Source organism: Lonchura striata, chromosome 6 (genome assembly GCF_046129695.1).
Source record: "Lonchura striata isolate bLonStr1 chromosome 6, bLonStr1.mat, whole genome shotgun sequence".
In the NCBI taxonomy this organism is placed as follows: Eukaryota; Metazoa; Chordata; class Aves; order Passeriformes; family Estrildidae; genus Lonchura; species Lonchura striata.
Window position 1 is genome coordinate 3456245 of NC_134608.1, and position 22335 is coordinate 3478579.

Consider the following 22335-nt stretch of genomic DNA (forward strand, 5'->3'; position numbering starts at 1 on the left):
CTGCTCTCAATTCCCCTGGCTCCAAGGAGCAGTAAGAAGGAGGTGACAACAAATCCTGATTTTTTGGGTTTTTTTTTGCTTCCCAGTCACCAGCTGGGGACTCACCTGTGGATGACAGCACCACCCACCCCAACACATCATCCATGAGTGAAAAACATCTCCACCTGGCCATCACCTCCAGGTCCCCCAAGGATGCTCCCACTCCAAAGGATAACATTTTGCTTTAATGTTCCAGAGACAATGGACTGGTGAGCAGTACAACAGGGGCTGTACATCCTTTACATATTTACACACGGGGTGAAGTTAAAGCTCCTGTGTTTGAACAACGCTGACATCCCAAAAAACTCACTGAGATTTACAACAGCAAAAATAGGAACAAAATCCAAGGCCACGAGTAGAGAGAGGTATGTTTTAAGGACTACAGGTCACATGGAAATAAAAAACAGTGGTGGTGCAACATGAACTTTATCCTGAATAGAGATAAGTGGTTAAAACACAACTTTTTTGGTGCCTCGGGACCAAGACAATGTTTTAAAGAGATTTAATTTCCAAACTAAAGCAAGGAAAGAGAAATAAGTGTACTGGTGTGTGCCCCTTTGGTCCTCAAAATCTCCTTCCAGTCGAGCTAAAAAGAGAGGTTTACTGCCAGCTTCAGGCAAGAAAGATTTAAGGCTTTTCAGCTGGATATTTGTAACATACTGAACTGAGAATTTGTTTTCAGGAAAACAAATGCCATGGAGTTGGTGTGGCTTAGCAATGTGCAGCACAACTTGTTTACACCAGAGACAAACGCTGGTCCAGCACCTAATCCTACAGAACCCAGGACAGAGGATGCTGTAAAAGATTTTTTCCAATAATGCTGTGAAGGTCCTCAAAGTAAAATTAGTGTAACTAAACTAAACAGATGAGCTTGTTCTCCTTGAAAAAGCTCTTTAGGCCCAATCTGACCAGACATGATTTTCATTTTGTTTCCAGCTGGAGCAAGAGGGAGGAATGGTGGTGAGATGGAGCTGGCCAGAGCAGGAATTGTCCTTGAGGTCCATGGACAGGACATCTTGGATTGATGTCCAGAAAAGCAGAGCCCTGGGAACCTGTGGGCATCCACCCCCCTGGCTGACATCTCTTACGCAAGCTCAGTGAGAGGAGGGTGGTTTTCATTTCTGCCTCATCTTTTCCCAATTAAGAGTTACAAAACACTCGTTAAAATGGCAACAAAGCAGAAGTTCAGCCAAGTCCAGCTGGACTGAAACTTTTTGTACCAATTCTGCCACTTACAGAGGTTGCCACATACACAGGGGGGGAAAAAATGTGGTTTGATTCTTTCCTGGTGGCCCTGGAAATGCTTTTCTCAGCTGCTCTGATGAAATGAGAGCTGCTGGCATTCCAGGTTACTCTGCCCTGAAATAACCCAACCTGTCAGCAGGGAGGGCAGGTACCATGTGCTGTGCTCAGGATTTCATGCTCACCTTTGGTCCAGCATTGGAAATGGAAACCTTGGAATGCTTGCAAATCTTCATTTCCACATTATCAGAGTAATTTTAGCTTCTCGGTCTAACCCATGGAAATCCAAGAAGGAAAGCTCAAGATATAAATATCATTAAAAACCTCTTTGGATACCTCAGTACTCTGCAGACAGACTCTGCAGGGTTTTTTCCTCTCCTCTGTTAAAGTTTCCTTAAAAACAGTAAGGAACTGACAGTTCAAGTGGTCAGACATTCTGAGGCATAGAGAAAAAGGTGCATAAACCCCTTTGTACTGAGAGAGGGCTGTGCCCCAAATAATTCAGAAGTTAATTCCCTGCCTGTTAAGAGGATAGGAAAAATGGAGTTTACACATTTCTCAAACAAAACAAAACAAAAAACCACAGAAAAGGAAGGTTAATACTAGCAAGAATATAAAACACAGCAGAGGTAACAATTCAGAGGTATAACACACATATCCAGGTACAGAAACAGCCACTGCAGGACTTGCAATAAAACACAGTCCAATAACTCAGGACAATCCCAATCCTACAAAGATCCACATCCTTTCAGGTGTTTCCTGTGCTGCTCCACATCTATTCTAATAAAAACAACTATTTCATAAATATCCACTTCACTCCTGAGCCCCGCTTCTCTCCTGACAGTTGGACATTCTGCATTACGGATGGGAAAACATCTCCAAACTCCTGCTTGTGGCTTGGAACTCTGTGACATCAGCATCAGTGGGAATCCAGGAGCAGCCTCCCTCATCCCACCTCTCCCGTTTGCCACCAGAAGCCTCTCACTGCACAAAGACTATGACAACGATTCACGACAATTTAGTTTCGAACTGGGACGTGGGAACAAGGACAGACAGTGACACTGGGACAGAACAATCCAGAGTGCATCCAGAGGGTGACACGGTTTCAGCTCCTGATGAGCGTCAGGAATTCTTCACGGGTCTTTGGATCTTCCCGGAATACCCCCAGCATTGTGCTGGTCACTGTTTTACTGTTCATTTTCTGCACCCCACGCATGACCATGCACATATGCCTAGGAGAAAGCAGAGGGGAGTCAGGGCACCAGGAACATTCCTAGGGATGAGCAAATCCCACAGGGAGAGATGTTTCTTACACGGTCCCATTCCATTCCACAAAACCTCCACCGCCACCGAGGGCATCAGCAGCACCTCAGCTGTGGAAGAGTCACATCCTCAGCCACTGAGCTCTGCCTTCTCTCCTCTGATCCCAGGAAAATCCCACCTTCCCAAGGTGCATCCTGGCCACAGGACGTGCCTGCTGCTGGTCCCAAGCTCTGCACTGCAGGAGGAGCACAGAGCATGGATCTGGGGCAGTGGGGACAGCTCCTCACTGCCACATCTCCAGAGAGGATCAGGCAGTGCTGGCTTGAAATGCCTCCAGCACATCAGGATTATTAATATTTTTATTACCGCTAGTAATATGTTATTATTAATGGGATTGTTGCTGCTGTTATTACTAATCCCTCTGCCTGATAACCAAGCGTAGCACACAGCTACCACAGCCAAAGGCACAACATGCACCAGCCCTGCAGCACAGGGATCCCACAGAGCCATGATCCTGTGGGAACTCCAAACCCCCAAAATGATCCACCCATGGAAAACCTGGGATCCCACCCATGGAACATCTGGGGTCACACAGAGCCAGGATCCCACCCACTGAACACCTGGGATCACACGGAGCTGGGATCTCACCCCTGGAACTCCCAAAATGATCCCACCCCTGGAACTCCTGGATTCCACCCCTGGAACTCCTGGATCACACCCCTGGAACTCCTGGATCACACCCCTGGAACTCCTGAGATCACACCCCTGGAACTCCTAGATTCCACCCCTGGAACACCTGAGATCACACCCCTGAGATTCCAGGGATCACACCCTTGGAACTCCTGGGATCACATCCCTGGAACTCCTGGGATTCCCCCTCTGGAACTCCTGAAATTATCCCACCCCTGGAACTCCTGGATTCCACCCCTAGAACTCCTGAGGTCCCACCCCTGGAACTCCTGGATTCCACACCTGGAACTCCTGAGATCACACCCCTGGAGTTCCTGGGATCACACCCCTGGAACTCCTGAGATCCCACCCCTGAAACTCCTGGGATTCCCCCCCTGGAGCTCCTGGGATTCCCTCCCTGGAACTCCTGAGGTCCCACCCCTGGAACTCCTGGATCCCACCCCTGAAACTCCTGGGATCCCACCCCTGGGATGCCACCCTTAGAGCTCCTGGGATGACACCCCTGGAACTCCTGGATCCCATCCCTGGAACTCCTGGATTCCACCCCTGGAACTCCTGGGATTCCGCCCCCCTGGAGCTCCTGGATCCCACCCCTGGAGCTCCTGGATCCCACCCCTGGAGCTCCTGGGATCACTCACGTCGCTTCCACGACGACGCCGACCCCGGCGGGCTGTAAGGCTTCTGTGATGGCGATTGCGATTTGTTTGGTAAGGCGCTCCTGGACTGAGGAACAACAGGGAATTCAGACTCCCAGAACCCCAGAATTTGGGTTGGGAGGGACATTAAGGCTCATCTCATTCCAAACCCCCCACCACGGGCAAGGACACCTTCCACTAGACCAAGTTGCTCCAAGCCCCATCCGTCCTCTTTTCCATTTGGATCCTGGAGCAGACCTTTTATTTCCTTGTTTATACTTGGAGCCATTTTGCATTCCACCTCTCCAGCCACAATTTGTTCTAGCAGCTCCTCCATTTCCTATTTTGCAAAAGGATTTTCTTGCCTCTCTGCTCTGCTTCAGTTTTTAATGTGTTTGTTCCCAACGTTACTGCTGCACCATTTATTCCACACACGCCATTTCTCTTCTTAGGGAAAGGAAACGGAGATAAATAAAGAGCTTTGTCCTGCAAAGCTTTAGTTCCTGCAGCTCTAGCACCCTCTGTTCACCAGCCTGGTGGTCACTGAGATTTCTCGTGCCAGGACCAGGCCAAATTTAAGCACGGGACAAAGGCAGCAGGTTCAGCCCAAGCCAAGGCTGTGGATGGACCCTCCCTTCCAGAGAGCTTCTCCCTCTCAGGGGCAGGAGGCAGCTCTTGCTCCACTGCCTCAGACAAGAATTCCTGAAGGCATCTCTCCAAATCTCTGCAGGAGAGCTCATTCCCAGCAGCATCCAGTTGGTTTAGTTATTCCTGGCAGCTCTACCTGGAGCACATTCCTCCTTGGAATCAGTTCCAGCCTCCATTTAGCTTCCTAGGCAGGAGTTACCTTCACTGGCAATGCAGGGGCTAAAAGCAATAGCATAACCTCTTCTAGAAGCATTTTTCTCCCCTCTTAAACTCCACATCTACAATCACCAGCCCTCAACAAACACCAAATTTTGTGTTTACCTTGTAATCTTCTACTGTATATTTCCACGATCCTAAAGGAGAAAGGAAAAAGGCAATATTACATCGAATATTATTCCCAGCTGGCCACTGACTGATCTCCACAATGAATTGGGTGCTGTCCAAAGAGACCCCCGTGCTGATCTGTGTAAATCCATGGCTGTGTAAATCCCAGCTGTTCCTCACAGACCTGCCTTGGCACATCACTGTGCTGAGTGACACGTTCCCCCCACCTCCAGCACCAGAGACTATTTTAGGGCAAACCAGTCACTTCTCCTCTGGTCTCCTTCTGCTGGTTTGGAATTCCTTGTATTCCCATCCACCTACATCACACAGTTGTGGGGGAATTCATGTCCAAAGTCTCCCTGAACCCTAATTCCTGAACATTTCCCTGTGTTTCACACTAGACCAAATGCTGCCTTAAGGTCAGCTCAGATAATGGATGCCCAGAATGCTGAAATTGAGCAAGAAATGTTTTGAATTCTTGCATTTAACCACAAATTTCGCTGAGAACAATGAGACAGAATTGGTCTTATTTAAAACAGAATCTCTCCACCCACTCACATCTCACCCCATCCTTCACATTTCAGTGCAGGGATCACCTTAATGGTCCCCTCCAATACAACTTCAAATTTAAGCCATGGGTGGGCAGTAGAAGTGACACCTAATGACAGCTCTAGAATCCACACATTTAAGAAAATCCATATAATTGCTCTGTAACTCCAGGGGTTGTTCATGCCAACCTCAAATGCTTAATTACACTTCAAGTGGCCACAAAAAGGAGTTGCTATAGCAAGCTTTGATACCTGTCTGGTCACAGCAGACAAAAGCCAGACACTGGCTGGCAGCCTCAAGCATCACTTACAAGAATCATCCCTGACAATGAGACTCTCCTGCTGTTTTTGAGAGAGAATTAAATGCACAAACTCCCCTCCAGCAACAAAATGGTTGTGTTACAGCATAAAACACAGCAACACAATATTGAGATTAACTATATGGATAGGAAACACAGATACTGCACAGAAGGAACCCTAACAAGGTGTTTATGTAAAAACAGCTGTTTGAAAGAGCATTTTCAAGCCTGAACTTAAAACCCAGAGAAAGATGTTTGTTCACAGAATACAGGTCATCCACAACTACAGAAGCTCACCACATAAGACTAATCCTATTATGAAAGATTAGGCCTAGAGCACCAACAGCCTCACAAATCTTTGCCTGAACACTGGTTGCATTATATAGGGCACGAAAGGGAGGCAAGATTTGGTCCCCCAACCTCTTCATGGCAAGCACTCAAAAGTGAGAACATTTTGTTATACAAGAACCTAATCTTTTCATTATTGCAGCATATGGGAAAGAAAAGAAGAGGCAAGATTCAGCCTTTGAGCACAGTGCAGGAAGCCTTGCACATAATGATGCAGGTTGCCATTCTGAGGATAAATAATAGGAAAATTGTATTTTTCCAGCACCATGCTGCCACTTGCATTAAAAAAAAAAAATCATGAAAAGAATTTTGAGTCCTTTTTACAGCTGCAGTCAAGAGAGAAATAGAGACCAGAGCAAGCATAAACCAGTGGATGCACATCCCAAATGTGATCCTTGATCCTGCATTGGAGCCCTGCAGAAATGAAACCACGTGCTGAGGACAGTCTCCCCAGGGAGGATGGATTCTCTTCAGAAATCCAACTCCAAAAACCACCACCAGCAAATCCCCCAGCCCTGCACCACTTAAAGACCCACCCAAAATTCAACACAAGCCGTGGGATGCCACACACATCCCCAGGCATGAGCAGCTAACAGAAGATGAAGACTTTTGCCCAGCAACTGCAGTCCTGAGAGCTCAGAACCTCAGCCTACAATTCCAGCAGCTCCTACAGACACAAAAAAAAAATTAAAAAAAAATAAAATTAAAAAAAAAGCAGGAGAAAATCTACACATTGAACCCTTTCCAACCTTTTAATCAGAGCAAAGCCCACTCCTAAAAGCAGTGCTGGGGGTAGGGAGATGCCTCCATGCAGTATGAGGTTACACAGCAGAGATGTGACTTCCAAAATTCCTTCCACTTCCAAACCCAAATTCCTGTTGTGCATGCAGAGCACAGAACAGATCTGGCTCACTTTAGGGCATTTTGCTGTCATATCCTACGCATTTCTTACCTGCTAGGAAAACCCAGCAGGCAGGCAGATTTGCAGGGCTAATTTCTCATTAGTGTAACTGGAACTACAGCAGGATTAACAGACCCATCAGGGAAAGCAAGACCTAGGTGGTCTTTCTGAGCTTCAGCCAGATTTTTAGGTTTGTTTCTCAAAAAGGGACCCTTCCACTCTGATCCCAAATAATCTGCTTATTGAAGGGATCTATCATCCTCTTCCTCATCAGCATGAGAAAATGTCACTTAATAACTAAGAGTTAGTGCTGAAGGAAAAAAGCTATTTTACATCATAAATGGATTTCTCAAGTGTATCACAATTGCTTTGTTTCTTAGGCTGAACTTTATCTATAAAATCTACCCCACAGCATTCTCAGCAAGTTTTCAGTGAAAAAAAAAATGCCAAATTTATCTGAAGAGTCAGCTAAGAGATGAAAGCTTTAGATTGAATTTATATCCATATAATGTGTTCATTTACAGTCTGGAAGTTTTCAGATTTTGTTCTCATTAGTTAATTTACACCCAAGTGGAAAAGAGTTAGAAATTCTCACTGTTTTTTGTGGCCTGCCTTAGAAGCGAACAAAAATCTCTCCTTTGCCTCAGAGCTCCCTGCAGACCCCAGTGCTCTGGGGGAACCTACAAGAGCATCAGGGCCCTGCTGCAGCCACTGGTGAGAATTAACACACAGCTCCAAGACTTATCTGTCCTCTCCACACGAATAAAACAATGCTGAGCATTGGTCTAAATCCAAATCCAGGACACAAAGTGGGCTGAGCTTTAGAGGGAGAGGAGATTAAAAAGATCAGCACAGCTAGCACAGCTTGGGATTTTTTTTTTTTAACAAATTAATTAATATCACTTTGATTAGAACACTTACCTAGCAAGCTTGCTGAGGCCAAGCACTTGTTTGTTGGGGAGATAACCAATGTGTACCTAGACAGGGGAGAACAACCATTAACAGCAGCAAAAGCACCTTTTCCAAGGCCATGTGAAACCCATGCACAGACAATGAGATGTGCACCTGCCCCAGAATTAATCTGGGACAGCCCAGAAGTCTCAGCACGTGGGAGGAACATGGCACCATGCAAGCCTGGGGCATTGTGGAGCTGTGAATATCTCATGAGGTCCTGGTGAAGAACAGGGGAGTTTTCCTGAAGGGGAGAAAGGTCCCAGCTCTTCCAGAGTCAAGGCTTATGTTCCAAGTCTCAGGAGTGCTACAGAACACTGCTGCATTTGGGTACAAAGGCAGTCTATTACTCAGCACAGCACTATTTGTCTAAAATAAACTTGCTTTTCTTTCAAGACCTTAAATGGATTTAGGGAGCGGAAGGAAGAGGGACTGTGTTTTAATCCCAGTGAAAGTTCTGGTGGCAAGAAGTATTTTGCTACAAAAATCGGGCTGCACTTCCTGATTTGATTACTTTCCTTGTTTTGGTATCATAGATCAACTCAGCTTCCATCCTGTTCAAATATGGATTTGCTGAACATGTACTTGAACTAAACTGGAAGAAGTTCAGCAGAAAAGTGCTCAGATATGAAGGGAAGGACATTTAGCTCCTTGTTTTTAGAAATCCACTCAATTCCAGTGGGTTTAGAGTTATAACAGATTATAAACCAGGCCTTGTGCCACTGTACCAGAGACTTGAAAAATTAGCCAAGATACAGCAGGGGAGTGTCAGTGGGGGATTCTGGCTTTGCCTGGAGGCCCCATCTCAGAATCCTGTGCTGCTGTACCTGCAGTAGAGGCACCACAGTACCTGATTACCTGGCTAACTTGCTCATTCCTACCCCTTCTGTTAGGCAATCAACCCACTGACACCTGAAAAGACATGAAACATGTCAGACAAAGTGAGAGACACAACTTAGAAATTAGCTTTGAATCCTGTTCCCCATATTTGTGCAGATTTCTTGATTTCCTTTGAGATAGAACAAGTGCAAGGCCTACAGGTCAGTGTTTGCAGCCTGTTTGGTGCACCCAGTGGTTAATCTGAATATTTAGAGCCATACCAAGTCATTTTGTAGGATGAGTTGGTGTTTGTGAGGAGATTTCTGCAAACCACACAGGCTAAAGAGCTGGATGTAAAACAAAATGCACACATTGCCACAGGAGTCATGGGGAGAATGTACACAGTACACACAACCAAGAGTAACAGGCACAACACAAAGCTGGCACAGAAAAAGGAGTTATCCTGTTCTCCAGTATGAAACACTAACAGCAAGAGAAGAAAGCAGACAAACCCAAATTGACTCAACTAAATAAACAGCTGGTTGCTGCTCATGTATTTTATTATTGGGAGACAATTTGCTTGGAACATATGTGGCACTGATTGAATTTTACAAACACAAGCACGTACTGCTCTTGGACCTGTGAGCACTTTGTGGTATCCAATGGCTCAAGCCAAACTCCATCCTGCTGTGCTGATAAGGGAGTGAAGAGGCTGAGATGTGCAGCTCCCACTCAGAACCCTTCATCACCTCTACAGTGATTAACTGGAGAAATTTTATTTTCTTAAAGTTGTTGGCACTACAATTCCAGCACCCTCTGGAGCACCAGCCCCTTTCATGGGACTCCCCAGTTAAGCACAGCCAGTTTTGGCCACCCTCTCCCTGACTCGGCTCACTTAATTAAGGCAGGGCTGCTAATGAGTTTGTTCCACTCACAGGGGGTTTCAGAGGGATGAATGTGCTCTGGATAGCTCTGAGCAAGGAGCTAAATCCATGACAGAGCCAGTGTGCAGGGTGAGCTGGTTTAATATCGACACGTCTGCCCTCAAGGCTTGCTGCTGCTTCATGGAGAAGAGCTTTGATATGAAATGTCAGAAACCATTAGATTACTTAGGCTAGGAAAGGTTGAGCATTATATTTCAGGAGCTTAAATTCAAATAAAAACCTCACATTAAGGAGGCCTTCCTTATTTGTATTCTGAAGATTAAACTTCTAGAACTGTAGCTGTAAGCAGCAAGTACTTACAGCCTTAAAAGCTTTGTAGCTACAGCTACCAAGTCTTTTCCATGTACTTAAGGTCTTTTATTGTGCATTCCCACATTTGTTCTGTGAGGGAGAGTTACCTTTCCAACAAATGGAACGAGGTGATGCTCACACAATGAGAACATGTCTATGTCCTTCACAATTACCATCTCATCATGGTCTTCGTCAAAGATGGCGTCGTTCAGGACATCTGAAATCAAACATTTGCATTAAAAATCAACCCAAAAAAGCACGGCAGGCTCTTCCAGCCAGGGCCTGAGAGAGCTCGTAGCAAGGACAGAACTCTCTCAGGGTTATAGGTTTTAGGGTTAAGGTCTGGGAGGGAAGTAACGAGTAACATCACAAGCAAGTTTTGGTTTGTATATGTTTGTCCCAGTGTCACACTGCCTACGTGCCGCACCAGAAGTCAGCCTGGAGTGTTTTATTTAATTAATAAATTAGAACGGGGTTAGAACAGGTCTGGTCTCTGCAGAATTACTGAAGTCTTAAGAGCAATTAACAGCTGACAAAGAGAGCACCCTGGGCTTCCATCGGTGCTTCCACAAGCAAAGCCAGCCTGAGGTCAGGGGAAACCTAAACCATCACAGTGGTTCCTCCAAACACTTTAACACAGCATTTCTGCCTCCAAGAAGGCTTTGCATGCAGAGTTCATCCTGCAGCACGCGGGCAGCAGCTCTTTAGGTGCACACAGAAGTCAGATGCACATCTGGGGAGAGATTTGCTGTCCTGATCTGAAATGGGCAGCCACATCCACACTCCAGCCTAATTCTGCACCTCAGAGTTAGCAGAAAAATGAGGTGCAGGAACCCCCATAGAGACAGAAGGGAGAAGAGACAGCTCAGTAAGAAATGGAATATGACATCTGGCTAATCTCAGAGCGCAGCAGAATGGATCCTCAGTTGATTTTCCACTTCCAGCGGTCCCTTGACAAATCCCCAGACAACCCTGGCACATCAGTCTCCACAAAGGTTGGAGGCACCTGAACCATGCTCAGAGGTCTCAAAAGCAGAATAGTCCCAAGTCAAGAAACCAGGTCTTTTGAAGAAGAAGAGAGAAAAGTTGCGTATGAAGGAGAAACTTTCAGGAGAGAACCAGCTGTACGGATGGGCTGATAACAGGGACGAGGAATCTGCCAACAAGTTCAGCTGGAAGCCACACTGGCTCCTTGGAGTTACTTCCAGGAAAGCAGAGTCCCACACAGCACAGCCAGAGCAGGGCACTCGGGGACTGCCCTGGAGCATGGAGCACCTGCAGGGGTGGTGACACAAATCCAGAGGGGTGGTGACACAAATTCAATAGTGGTGGTGACACAAATTCAATAGTGGTGGTGACACAAATTCAATAGTGGTGGTGACACAAACCCAACGGTGGTGGTGACACAAATTCAACGGTGGTGGTGACACAAATTCAACGGTGGTGGTGACACAAACCCAACGGTGGTGTTAACACAAACCAAACAGTGGTGGTGACACAAACCCAACGGTAGTGGTGACACAAACCCAGCAGTGGTGGTGACACAAACCCAACGGTGGTGGTGATACAAACCCAACAGTGGTGTCTGCTCTGCTTGCCTTGGTGCCTTCCCCTGACAGGCACATCAGCTAATGGCCACCATCTGCTGTCGATAAGGGATCATCCTGCTGGAGCATTTTAATTTCCTGCCTGCTATCAGCACAGGTAACCCTGGAAACTGCGCGCACGACGTTCCGCCTGCCACGCGGGCTCTTTCTCAGCAGGGCTGGCAACCAGGATGAATCCCAGCAGGGTTTGGGTCGGGTCAGAGAGCATGAAAAAGGCCGGGGAACAACTCTGTGAAAGCACACGATTGTCTTCTTTGAATTTCTGGGTCTGGCTTACACCAAGCACTGCTGGAGAGGGTTTTGGTGGCATGGGCAGCATCATGCAGCTGTGTAATTATGAATTCAGCCAGGCAAAGGGAGAACCCCAAACAGAGGATCTGAACAGGAGAGGGGAGGGGAGGCAGAGCAGCTGTCTGGGTTCTGAGCTCCCTCCTGCAGCACTCTGCAGCCCTGCCATTTCCACAGCAGAAAGGCAAACAGTGGCTGCACAAAACCTGCTGTCGTGGCCAGAGTTATTAAAACAAAATCCAAACAGATCCACAGAGCATCTCCAGAGTGACTGCTGCTGTTATTAGACCTCCAGCTCAGCTCATACCAGCCTCTCCAGGAGCATATCAGAGCCTGATGTCAGATATGGATTTACGTCAGCGCACGAGCAAAGCAAATTGTTCAGAACAGGCAGAAATGGCCAAATTCTCATTAAGAGTCCTGGTGTGTGACACAGAGCAGGGCCAGAGCTACAACAGAAGGTGCTTCACTCATGAAGCCTCATATCCATGAGCATATAGATGCATATAGACCCTAACTGACATACAAAATTTGTATTAGTAGATCCTCACAAACTTTCTCTCACAGCTGTGTTGTATCAAGGAGACAGCTCAGCCAAAGAGAAGTTTTAGTGACCTCAGAAGTACCACACAGACTCAAAAAGCATCCTACAGCCTTCTCATGGCCAAAGCAATCAAACAGGAGCACAAAGGGCATCCACCCTTCTTGCACATCTCTTTATGTCACAGCCCAGTCTCAGCAGTGTGGGCGATGCCCCCGCACAACCAGGGGAGTTTTAGAGGTAAGAAAACAGATCTGCACATCAAGAATGCAGCCACAGAGCTCTGAGGTGCTTCACACTTCTTATTTATAGCAGTCTTGCCATTTTTGCACCTTTCATTTATTTAATATTAGCAGCAAGCTGCAGCCAGGTCACACCTGCAGCAAGATGTGCTGATTTTATCAGCACCAGCTACTCCTTGAGAAGAAGGGCCCAGAAAGGAAGAAACCAGCTCAGTGTTAGGCCCTCCAAAAACTCCTCCACTAGTGCCAGGTGATACAAGGACACAAAGGTAAAACCAAGTGTGAGTAAATGGTCACAGTCTCCAGTGGCCATTCTCCCCTGCTCTGCTCCAGCCCCTCCTGCTCACACTTCACAAGTCTCTCTTCCAGAAAATCAGCACAGTTTGAAGCCTGCCCATCCCTACACCTCCCCCTTTGGAGCCCAAGCCCTGTGTTGACAAAAGCAGAGTGAGCAGAGCATCTTTTCACAGCTGCTTCCACCTGTGCCCCACTGCAGCAGTTGTTTGCAGTAATTACACACGAGACACTTCTCTGGCAGAGACTCAAACACCTTGTGCAGGGAGGCAACACCTTTTAATCTAAATTTGTCAGGGTTTTTTTAGATCTTTTAAGAGGTTTTTTGAATTTTTTTCTATTTTTTTTTTTCCATGTGCAATAGCAGCAAACAGGGTTCATAAAAGCTCAACCTGTGTGCTGCAGCACATGTTCTGGAAAATTTAACAGAGCTGAAAGGACAGAAAGGGAAACAGCCTTAGAATAACCTGACCAGAAGCAAAGCTGGGGACAAATTTTTGCTCCTTTCCCCATCTTTCACCCTACCTACCAGACCACGCTGCCTGCTTCACTAGTTTGATTTCATGGTTTGTACAATCAGAGTGCTCTCTAAATTATTCCAGCTGATTTTTCCTTCAGCCAAAAGTTCAGCTCCTGGTGCAAAAACTTCAGTGGGCTGTTGAAACTAAACAATCACCTGTGCTGCGAGTTAACTCCTGAAACAGCACAGAATTAATTTGCCCTTTATCTTCAGAAAGAGCTGATAAAATGAAAAACCAGAACTGGATGAAGACAGAATGAGAAAGACCTTTCAGGATTTTGCGTCAGAGCTCAGCAAAGATACCTGTTGCTATAGAAACTATTTGCATGGCTTTAATGTGACACAGGAAAGCAAAAGCACCTCTGGCAAGCAGAGAAGGCAGAGCCCACCCAGAACAGGCTCAGGAGGTGAAGGGGATGAAGGATGGCAGCACTGCAGCAGCCTCGCAGCACTCCAGAGATGCTTTTCTCACTGGCAAAAGTGATGCAGGCAGTGAAGTGCTGCAGGTTGCTCTCCCCAGGAGTTTAAGCTCTTCCCCGTGGTGTTAAGTTGCCTCACAGCTCCAATTTAAGTGCAGGCTGCTCGGTGCCAGCAGGAGCAAGGCAGCCTCAGCAACTCCCTGGCACTGCTGCTGGAGCTCACCCAGCCCGGCAGAGACAAAAGGAACAAGGTTCTCCTGACACCCATCTCACAGTGGGCTGTCCCCACTGTCCCTTGCTCTCCACGGTGACCCCCAGGTGCCACAAGCTGCCACAAGCAGGGCAGGAATGGGCTCAGGCCAAGGCAGGATGACATCCTATGGGACGAGCCACACCTCACCAGCTCCCACCAGCTGGAACAAACTGAAGCAGTGGCTGAGCTCAGAGAGCTCCAGAACACAGAGCTACACCCAGGGACCTCACATGAACCAGGAGCAGGTTTGGAAGATGCTCCAGCCAAGGCTAACTGGTCTTTAAGGCTGGCAGATATTTCTGATTGTCTTTCTCAGAGTTCCTCCCCAGCTGAGGACAGATGTACTTGGCAGCAGGAGACACGAGTTAACAGCTGAATGTGTGGCAGGGAAACCAGCAGACTGCAGGCTCAGGATGAAATCTAGAAGGAAACTGCTGTAAAAACCTCTCAGCTACTGCTGAGTGAGCAGTAAAATGTAAATCAAACCTGACTTCGTTTTTCATTATTCATGTGATGACATTACAGGTAAACTGTAGTTAGGGAAAAGATTCCAGACAAGCAACAAGAAAATTATTGCAGCCTTTGAGTATGAAAAAGGCACCAGGAATTTATTATGCATACAGAGAGCCAGGCTATAAAAACATTGAGGCTTGTACTGCTGCAGGAAGTTAATGACTTCAGGTTGCTAAGAAAGGGGAAGCTCTGGGTTTGTCATTTGCTTCAAGGAGTCTTGAAGAGCTCTAGAAAGAGGCACAGCCTGAGATGCTACATGACTGCTTGAACAGGCAACAGAGTTCAAAAGATGCTGAGAAATGAACACTTGTGATAACACAGCTTCCTAGCAGGAACCAGGAGAAAACACAGACACAAAAGAATGTACAAGTTTCTGGCTACTGTTTCAGATTTCAGATCACCAAAAGTCTAGAAACAGGAACATTTGCTTCAGAAGCAAAGTTTAATCCCTCAGTTACCAGCAGGGAGGTGAACCAGAGGTGTGATTCAAGGGACATTTCATAGGAGCAAAGATAAAGGAGCAGCATTATTGCTGTTCAGCTAATTCTGGCTGTGATTTGTACAGATTTGTTTATTTTCCTGTGAGATACCCTCCATGTTCATAACAGATCAGCTACTGCAGACAGATGAAGCCAAGATTAGGTTCTAGAAGTTGTCCTCTGCCAGGAGGTTTATTAATAGGAGGGAAAGCAGCCTTATGGAGATGCTCATTAAAATCTATCAAGACTCCAATAACCATTTCAATGTCCCATGTCACAGAAGGTGCTCATCCACACTTCTTTCTGAAACTGAAACAAAGGAAAAATCAAAGACAAAACACTGTGGAAGAGCAACACGAAAGATGAGAAGCCTGCAGCAGCTCAGATCCAAGAGGTTACAATATTTAATAAATTCCTGACAAAACCCATCCAAGCTTAGTGTTACTTGAGCATTAAAAGGAAGGGGAAATGTTTCACAAAATCCCAGAAATTTCACTGTATTTAGTGTATGCTCCAGCATGGTAGGCTTCCCTTATGTGGGGGCAGAGGTTGAAGAAACCCCAAAAACAACTCTCTCTGAACAATCCTGTATTTCCCACCTCTGGTTTAGCAGAAACAAGCCCTGGCTGGAGCACAGCAATGCTGAGGTTTCAGCTGTTAATAGATCATGGTGCTGCACCCGTGTCCTCATGGATGAGGCAGCAGCACCTCGATTCCAGGAAAGCTCAGCACCTCCCCAGCTCCCAGCAAAGGGCAGTGCTGCTGATCAAACAGCTCTGTTTGCTTAAGGCACTGTGTGTTTTGACACAGCAATGCTTAGCACACCTCAGCACAGCAAACCCAGCAGGCTGGAAAAATTTAGGAGCTTACACCATTGTTGTCCTCTCTAAAAATATCAAATGCACACAGACTAGAAGGAAAGATTATTAAGATTGAATTTTTTCACCCCTCAGTGGAGGAAAAGCATATAAACTAATGAGTGAGGAAATCACCCAACTAGTTTTTTGCTTTGAAGTAAAAGGTGCCCAGCAGAGTCCCTTGGCTTGCAGGCAGATAACACACAGCCATTCAAACCACAGAGGTCCAGGAAGCAAAGTTATCCCCTCCCAGTGTTTCTGATTTTCATTTCCCTGTTAAACACACCGAGGGGGGAGGTGAACCTGCCAAAATGCCTGAGAGCTGCCATGCTCACACGAGTAAAGGCTGGGAGGCTTCCCTGGCTGGCAGCAGCTCCCACCCTCAGCAGCAAGCCCAGTTTGGGGAACAAGTTTTGCTTTGAGTGTTTGTGGCTGATGAGGACTGTTGGGAAGGATGGATAAATATAATTATCCATAAATATAAATAAATATATAAATATATATAAATATATATAAATAAATAAATAAATGCCTACGGATGGGTCCAGGCGTCGAGTGGACTGTTCCATCTCACCCCCAAAATGTACAGTTCACCCACACCTGTGACCCTCCCCTAAAACATCAAGTGCTGTGACCCCATTGGCCCCAGCCTTGTTCCAGCCCACCTTGAAGCCCCTGATAAGGAGTCTGTCACTATAGGACACGAGAAAGCACAACACGAGCCACTGCAATATCAAGGTAAAAAAGAAGAAGGTTTATTCCTGACTCCAACTTTTATACTTTTCCAAAGGTGACAGTGGATTGGAGAGTGAAGGTGCCACCTCTCCAAAGACATTGGACAAACCACCAGTACATCAACTTCCTCCACCCCCACGAAGGAATGCAAAACAATATGTTGTTTATAGAAAACGTGTGGGAAAGTTTTCTAACAGAATGTAAACTCAGAAGGCATTAGAAAATCTTAAGAATCGGGGTGACAGGCGCCTCTGAGGGGCCAGACGGCCTCTTGGAACTTCCCCTCTCTTGGATCTTCCCCCTCACAGGACCTCCACCCTCTCCTAGAGCATCCTCTTCTCTCTCCCCTTCTCCATCCCCTCAAGCCTGGCCACGTGCTGGGTCTGGCAGCTCGAGGCAGGACCTTTCTCCATCCCCAATAAACCTGATACCCCAAGAGCAACCTTCAGAGATCTCTGTCTCCATCCACCCAAACCATCCTGGAGCTCAGCGTTCCCTACAGAGACAACTTAACTTCCTCCTGCTGATGCAGGCAGCTCGTCCAACCCTGTACCTAACGTTTCCTGCAGGATTACACCATCAAAACCAACTCATTTGTGACTCACCTTTCAAAGGCAGAATCACTGACACTCTTTCTGTAACTCACCAATTGCTTGGGTCTGAAACCTTCAGCTTCAGTTAAGAGCTAGTGCTGTCTGCAACCTTGTATTTCCATTTATTCACTCATTTACTGCCTTTGCACACACTTGTGCTTTGTAGTAGTTATTATCAGACCCTCAGACAGAACCTTTGAGCATGCCATCCTTTAGTAAAAGGAGGGACAAGGTTTTACCTCTGTGTGGCAAGTAGCTGCCTGAACAGCTCTCAAAAAGCTAAAGGCACCAGGCCCTCACAGCCCTGCTGTTAGCCCTCAGCAGCCAAGGGGGCTATTCTGAAATACAATTTACACCCAGAAATAGGAATCTGATAGATCTGACCCTGGGAAAGAACCCATTTTGGCACAGAAGCACTGCATGAAATTGGAAGTTACTTTTTTGGTGACTTTCCTACTCTGCCATCCTTACCAACACATTGAGAGGTTTCTGCTGCAACAGCTGCCAGTCTACACCAGTGCTGGAGTGTCTGCACTGAGCTGTCAGGATTTCTCATCTGGTCCCCAGGTGGATTTTATTTGAAATCACTAGAGGCATTCTTGCCAAGTGTGATGACTGGTACTACAGAAGTGGGAACAGCACATTTGAATACATCCTGTCAATGAAAGAGGTTGAGGCCTCGAGTAAAGCCAGGATTGATAAATTACAATCTGGAATTAACAGAAAGAGCCAGATACAGATATTTAACAAGCAAACTCTACTAATGGCCCTGACACACAACACTGAGCAGCTGCAGAACACAGATAGCAGAGCTGAAATAGAGGGTAAGGCAGGAACAGTCACTCTGCACTGCTGGGAACAAGGGAGGAAATACACAGAGGAGAAGCTGGAAAGCAGAATCAGCTTCTCTGCTGCTCACAAATCTGAATGGAGAGCCAGAATTTAGGTGTTATCTTCCCTACAGTAAGCTATGGGCAATACAAACATACAAATACAAGCAGGTGTCATGGAAGCAAAGTGCCAACACCCAGCACAGGAGATCGCATGACAGCACACGGAGCCATGCTCCAATAACATGCATTGTGTTCTCAGACACACAGAAACCAAAAAGCTCATGGGATGGTTTGGGCTGGAAGGGATCCTCAGAGGCCATCGAGTCCAACCCTGCAATAACAGCGAGGGAGGTGAAAGTCAAGCACCCCAAACACAGACCTGGCTGTGCACAGCAACTTTTCACTCTCCAGCAGGGAACAGAGCTGGGAAGGGGCTGGAGAACCAGGAGGGGCTGAGGGAGCTGGGAAGGGGCTGAGCCTGGAGAAAAGGGGGCTCAGGGGGGACCTTGTGGCTCTGCACAGCTCCTGACAGGAGGGGACAGCCAGGAGGGGACAGGAGGAGAGGGAATGGCCACAAGCTGTGCCAAGGGAAGTTTAGATTGGATATTAGGGAAAATATCTTCACTGAAAGGGTGATCAGGCTGCTCAGAGCAAGGGTGGAGTCCCCATCCCTGGAGGGATTTCAAAGCCATGTGGATGTGGCACTTGGGGACAGGGGTCAGTGCTGGCCTTGGCAGTGCTTGGGGAATGGTTGGACTCGATCTTAGAGGGCTTCTCCAATCTAAACAATTCTATATTTTGGGTGTCTATCCATCCCATCCTCCTTTGTGTTCCCTTATGGGAAATGAAAACTCCAGCAGACATTAATTGCTTTCCCCCTGCCTCCCCAGGGCAGCTGGGGTCACAGGGCTGTTTTGGAAGCCTGTCCCTGTTCTGACAGTCACCTCCTGGTTCACCTGTGTCACTCCCTCCTGGCTGGACACTCTGGCAGCACCTCCAAGCCCTGGCAGGGTCTGTGAGCTCAGCAGGGACTCGTTGCATCTCACTTTGCCTCTGGCCATGTGGCTGTACAACCACCACCACCGAAATTTTACCTGAGGAACCTTTCTCGGGAGGATGGAACTTGCAGCTATTGTAAGAGCCCCTCATCTTCTGCCTGTTGCAGGGATAAAATGGAAACACTCCTCAAAACACACCCTGCAAATCTCTGCTTTAACCTCTGCCTACCCAGACAGCTCCACGGGAGGAGCTGAATAAGCTGCAAAAAAAAGCCTGAGAAAACAAGAGGCATGGGATGCTTCTTGTCAGGTTTTTGGGGAGAGTTTGGGCTTGTTTTGGTTCATTTTCCTTTTCACAAGCCACTTGCTGGTCCAGTTCACAGCCTGGCCAGGCAGAGAGCTGGATTAGTATAACCAAGGGAGCAGCACAGGATGCTGCAGCAGAGACAGCAGCAGTCCCAAAGCTACTCTTGTGCCCAAATATTCTGTAGCTGTTGGCTCTAGGGTTCATCGGGTATTTAAAACTCTCTAAAAAGAGTTTATTCATATTGACTCTCCTAACAAACTCTTCATCCACCATTTGCTTTGCTATCTGCTGTGGGCTTGTCCTTCAGCTGCAGCTCTGCCTTCTGTTTGACTGGGAAAAGTGAGAAATGTGGAAGCTGAGCATCCTGCTAGAAGTGGTGAGTAGCTGGAAAGTAAAAGGATTTCCCACCTGACACAGGAAGCAGTGTTAGTGTCACAGCTTCACATGATCTCCTAGAAGAAAAGAGCAGTCCAGGAGTAGAGCACGAGCGGTGACATTTTCTATCCTTGGATATAATACAGCTCTCTCCCATGGATAATCAGAGAAGGGGAGTATCAGAACTACTCTGCTTAATTAAATGAATGTGAGAGATTAGAAGACCCCAGAGATCCCAGAGAACCCACCCTGGAGCAGAAAAAAGTTTTTAAAATAAGGTGTGCATACAAAACTGGCAGCAAGATAAGGGAAGACTTCAGAAGGGCAGTAAGCTCATCCAGGTTCAGCACAGAAATTTGTGCTCCAGTTATCACTGAAAACATTCCTTCTGCTAGAGCCTGGCAGGATGACTGAGGGGCCTCCTGAGTTTTCCACAGCAGTAAAATGAGGAAAGTTAATCCCAGCAAACACAAGATGATAGCTGATGAAACCTCACCTCGAGCACACCGTGCAGCAGGGCTAAGAGAGGAACGAGGATGGCCACTGCTGCCCAGCCTGTTCCCAGATGTGAACCAAAAACCTGCCTTGATCTGAAAGGCAGGACAACTTCCAAGGCAGAAATGCTGTTCCTGGGACACAACAGTGGCACAAGAATTGAAGCTGGCCACGAGCAAGCTGGAAGTTGTAGAAATCTGATTTCGAAAGAGCCGACAGCCAGGAAATAAAAAAGAAACTAAACCCAGAACGCAGCCTTTAAGCTGAAGCACAACACACTTAGAAAAGGACTCTGGTGTGGCAGCAGGAGCTCCCTGATGCCATCAATCAGCAGAACTCAGCCTTTGCTTTTGGCTCCAGCATCCTGGTGCTGCTCTGGGGCAGGCTCAGCACAGCAGTGCTGCACCCAGAGAGGGGAGCAGGAGCAGCTCCTTCCTCAGCCCCGCTCAGGGATCCCTGCTGACTCTGTCTGCATCCCTCACCGACAAGAACTCGCCTTTTACTGTAAGAAGGAGCAGAAAGGGGAATTCCCAAGCTCTCCGGGCTCTTTTTTTACTGTTTGTACTGGGTCCGGTCCTTAGTCAAGAGGCTGAGAAGAGAAAAAGTGATGTAAGAAATCAAATTTTCAAGTATTTACCCTGCATTGAAGCTGTGAGTTGTTGATGAGAACATATCCCAGGCAGTTCCTTTCCTCACACCCTCAGCTGGGGCAGAGATGGGAACCTGGGGTTCCTCTCCACACCTGCATTTACTGCTGGGAGCCTGAGATGGGGAAGGGCTCTCCCTGTCCTCTTCCTTTCTCCTTCCTCAAGTTTCATTCCCACCTTTGAAAAACCTCATTTGATTAAAGCACCGGCAGGACAGGGCTTTTCCTGAGGAAATTCAAAACCCTGCTAATCGAAACAAATGTTCCCACCCCGTCCGAACACAGCCTCGCTCGGCCGGGGAGGGAGGGAGGGAGGAAGGAGGGAACCCACGAGTTCCTATGCCAGGGCTGCAAAAGTTCCCACCCGAAAAGAGAAAGCAAAAGCACTTGCTCTGCTCAGGTTTAGGACAGAATGGAAACTTTACCTGCAGAGAGTGGAATAAAAAAAAATAAATTTGGGGAGGGAGGAGGGGACAGCGAGACATACTGGTGACACCGAGGGAGCAGCAGCTGGGCGATGCGGTGACAGGGCAACGGAGCAACGACAGGAGAAATTTTAAGCCATCCACGAACTCCAACCCCATCCCCGCAGCCCCGGCAGCGCTCCCTACCCGCGATGGTCTCCTGGTAGCCCTTGGTGAAGAACTGCATGGCGGTGGCCGCTCTCCAGGGCGTCTTCAGCAGCCCCTGCCTCTGCGGGTCCTCGCCCAGCGCCCGCAGGATGGAGGTGTAGGCGGCGGCCAGGCTGGGCAGGCTCAGCTCGTTGTCCTCCTCGCTGCGGGGCCGCTCTCCCCGCCACCCTTCCGTGTCGGTGCCGCCGGTGCCCGGGGGGATGCGCGGCTCCTCCGCGGAGGGCGGCGGCCGCTCCCGCCGCGCGTACCCGTTCCAGCCCCGGGCCGCTTCCATGGGGCCGTGCCCGAGCTCCGCAGCCCCCGGGCCGGCCCTGCCCGGCCTCTGCCGTCCCGGCTTTTTATGCCGTCCCGGCTTTTTATGCCGTCCCGGCTTTTTATGCCGCCCGCGCCGCCCACATTGGCCGCCGCCGCCGCGATGTCACCGCCGGGAGGGGGGGACCGGGATGCGGGCACGGTACCGGGGAGGGTACCCCGGGCTCACACCCGGCTGGGGGGAGCGGAGATGCGAGGGGACCCCCGGGTCCGGGGGTCCCCTCGCATCTCCGCTCCCCCCAGCCGGGTGTGAGCCCGGGAGACCCCCACCCCTCACACCGGGTCCCTGGGATGAGGTGTGAGCCGCGGGTACCCCGGGGATGAGGATGCCGGGGATCCCCGGGCTGCGAGCGCAGCGGGATCCGAGGGGAGCTCCGGGAGGGTTTCTGGGTTGAGGGGTGTGATGGGGGTACGGGGGTGCTCCTGGATTAGAGGGGATTCCCCCCCCCCCGAG

At 48.1% G+C, this 22335-nt stretch overlaps 1 protein-coding gene across 1 annotated transcript; it reads right to left on the reverse strand.

Moving 5' to 3' along the window:
- Nucleotides 1–202: 202 nt before the first annotated feature.
- On the reverse strand, nt 203–21890 carry GCH1 (GTP cyclohydrolase 1). The gene is made up of 6 exons (XM_021534616.2): nt 21549–21890; nt 10050–10159; nt 7859–7914; nt 4839–4870; nt 3873–3957; nt 203–2513 (listed from the first exon to the last, which is right to left on the reverse strand). Exons 1-6 carry the CDS (start codon nt 21841–21843, stop codon nt 2387–2389), a joined length of 705 nt encoding a protein of 234 aa, XP_021390291.1. The 5' UTR covers nt 21844–21890; the 3' UTR covers nt 203–2386.
- Between the last annotated feature and the right edge of the window lie 445 nt (nt 21891–22335).

What these genes read in the sequence shown, in the direction of transcription:
- GCH1 (XM_021534616.2), bottom strand. Translation starts at nt 21,843, where the DNA reads ATGGAAGCGGCCCGGGGCTGGAACGGGTACGCGCGGCGGGAGCGGCCG. An exon ending in GGCCTCAGCAAGCTTGCTAG is followed by an intron (nt 4,871 to 7,858) that starts GTAAGTGTTCTA and finishes TTTCTCCTTTAG; the next exon opens with GATCGTGGAAATATACAGTA. An exon ending in GGCGTCGTCGTGGAAGCGAC is followed by an intron (nt 2,514 to 3,872) that starts GTGAGTGATCCC and finishes GCTTTCTCCTAG; the next exon opens with GCATATGTGCATGGTCATGC.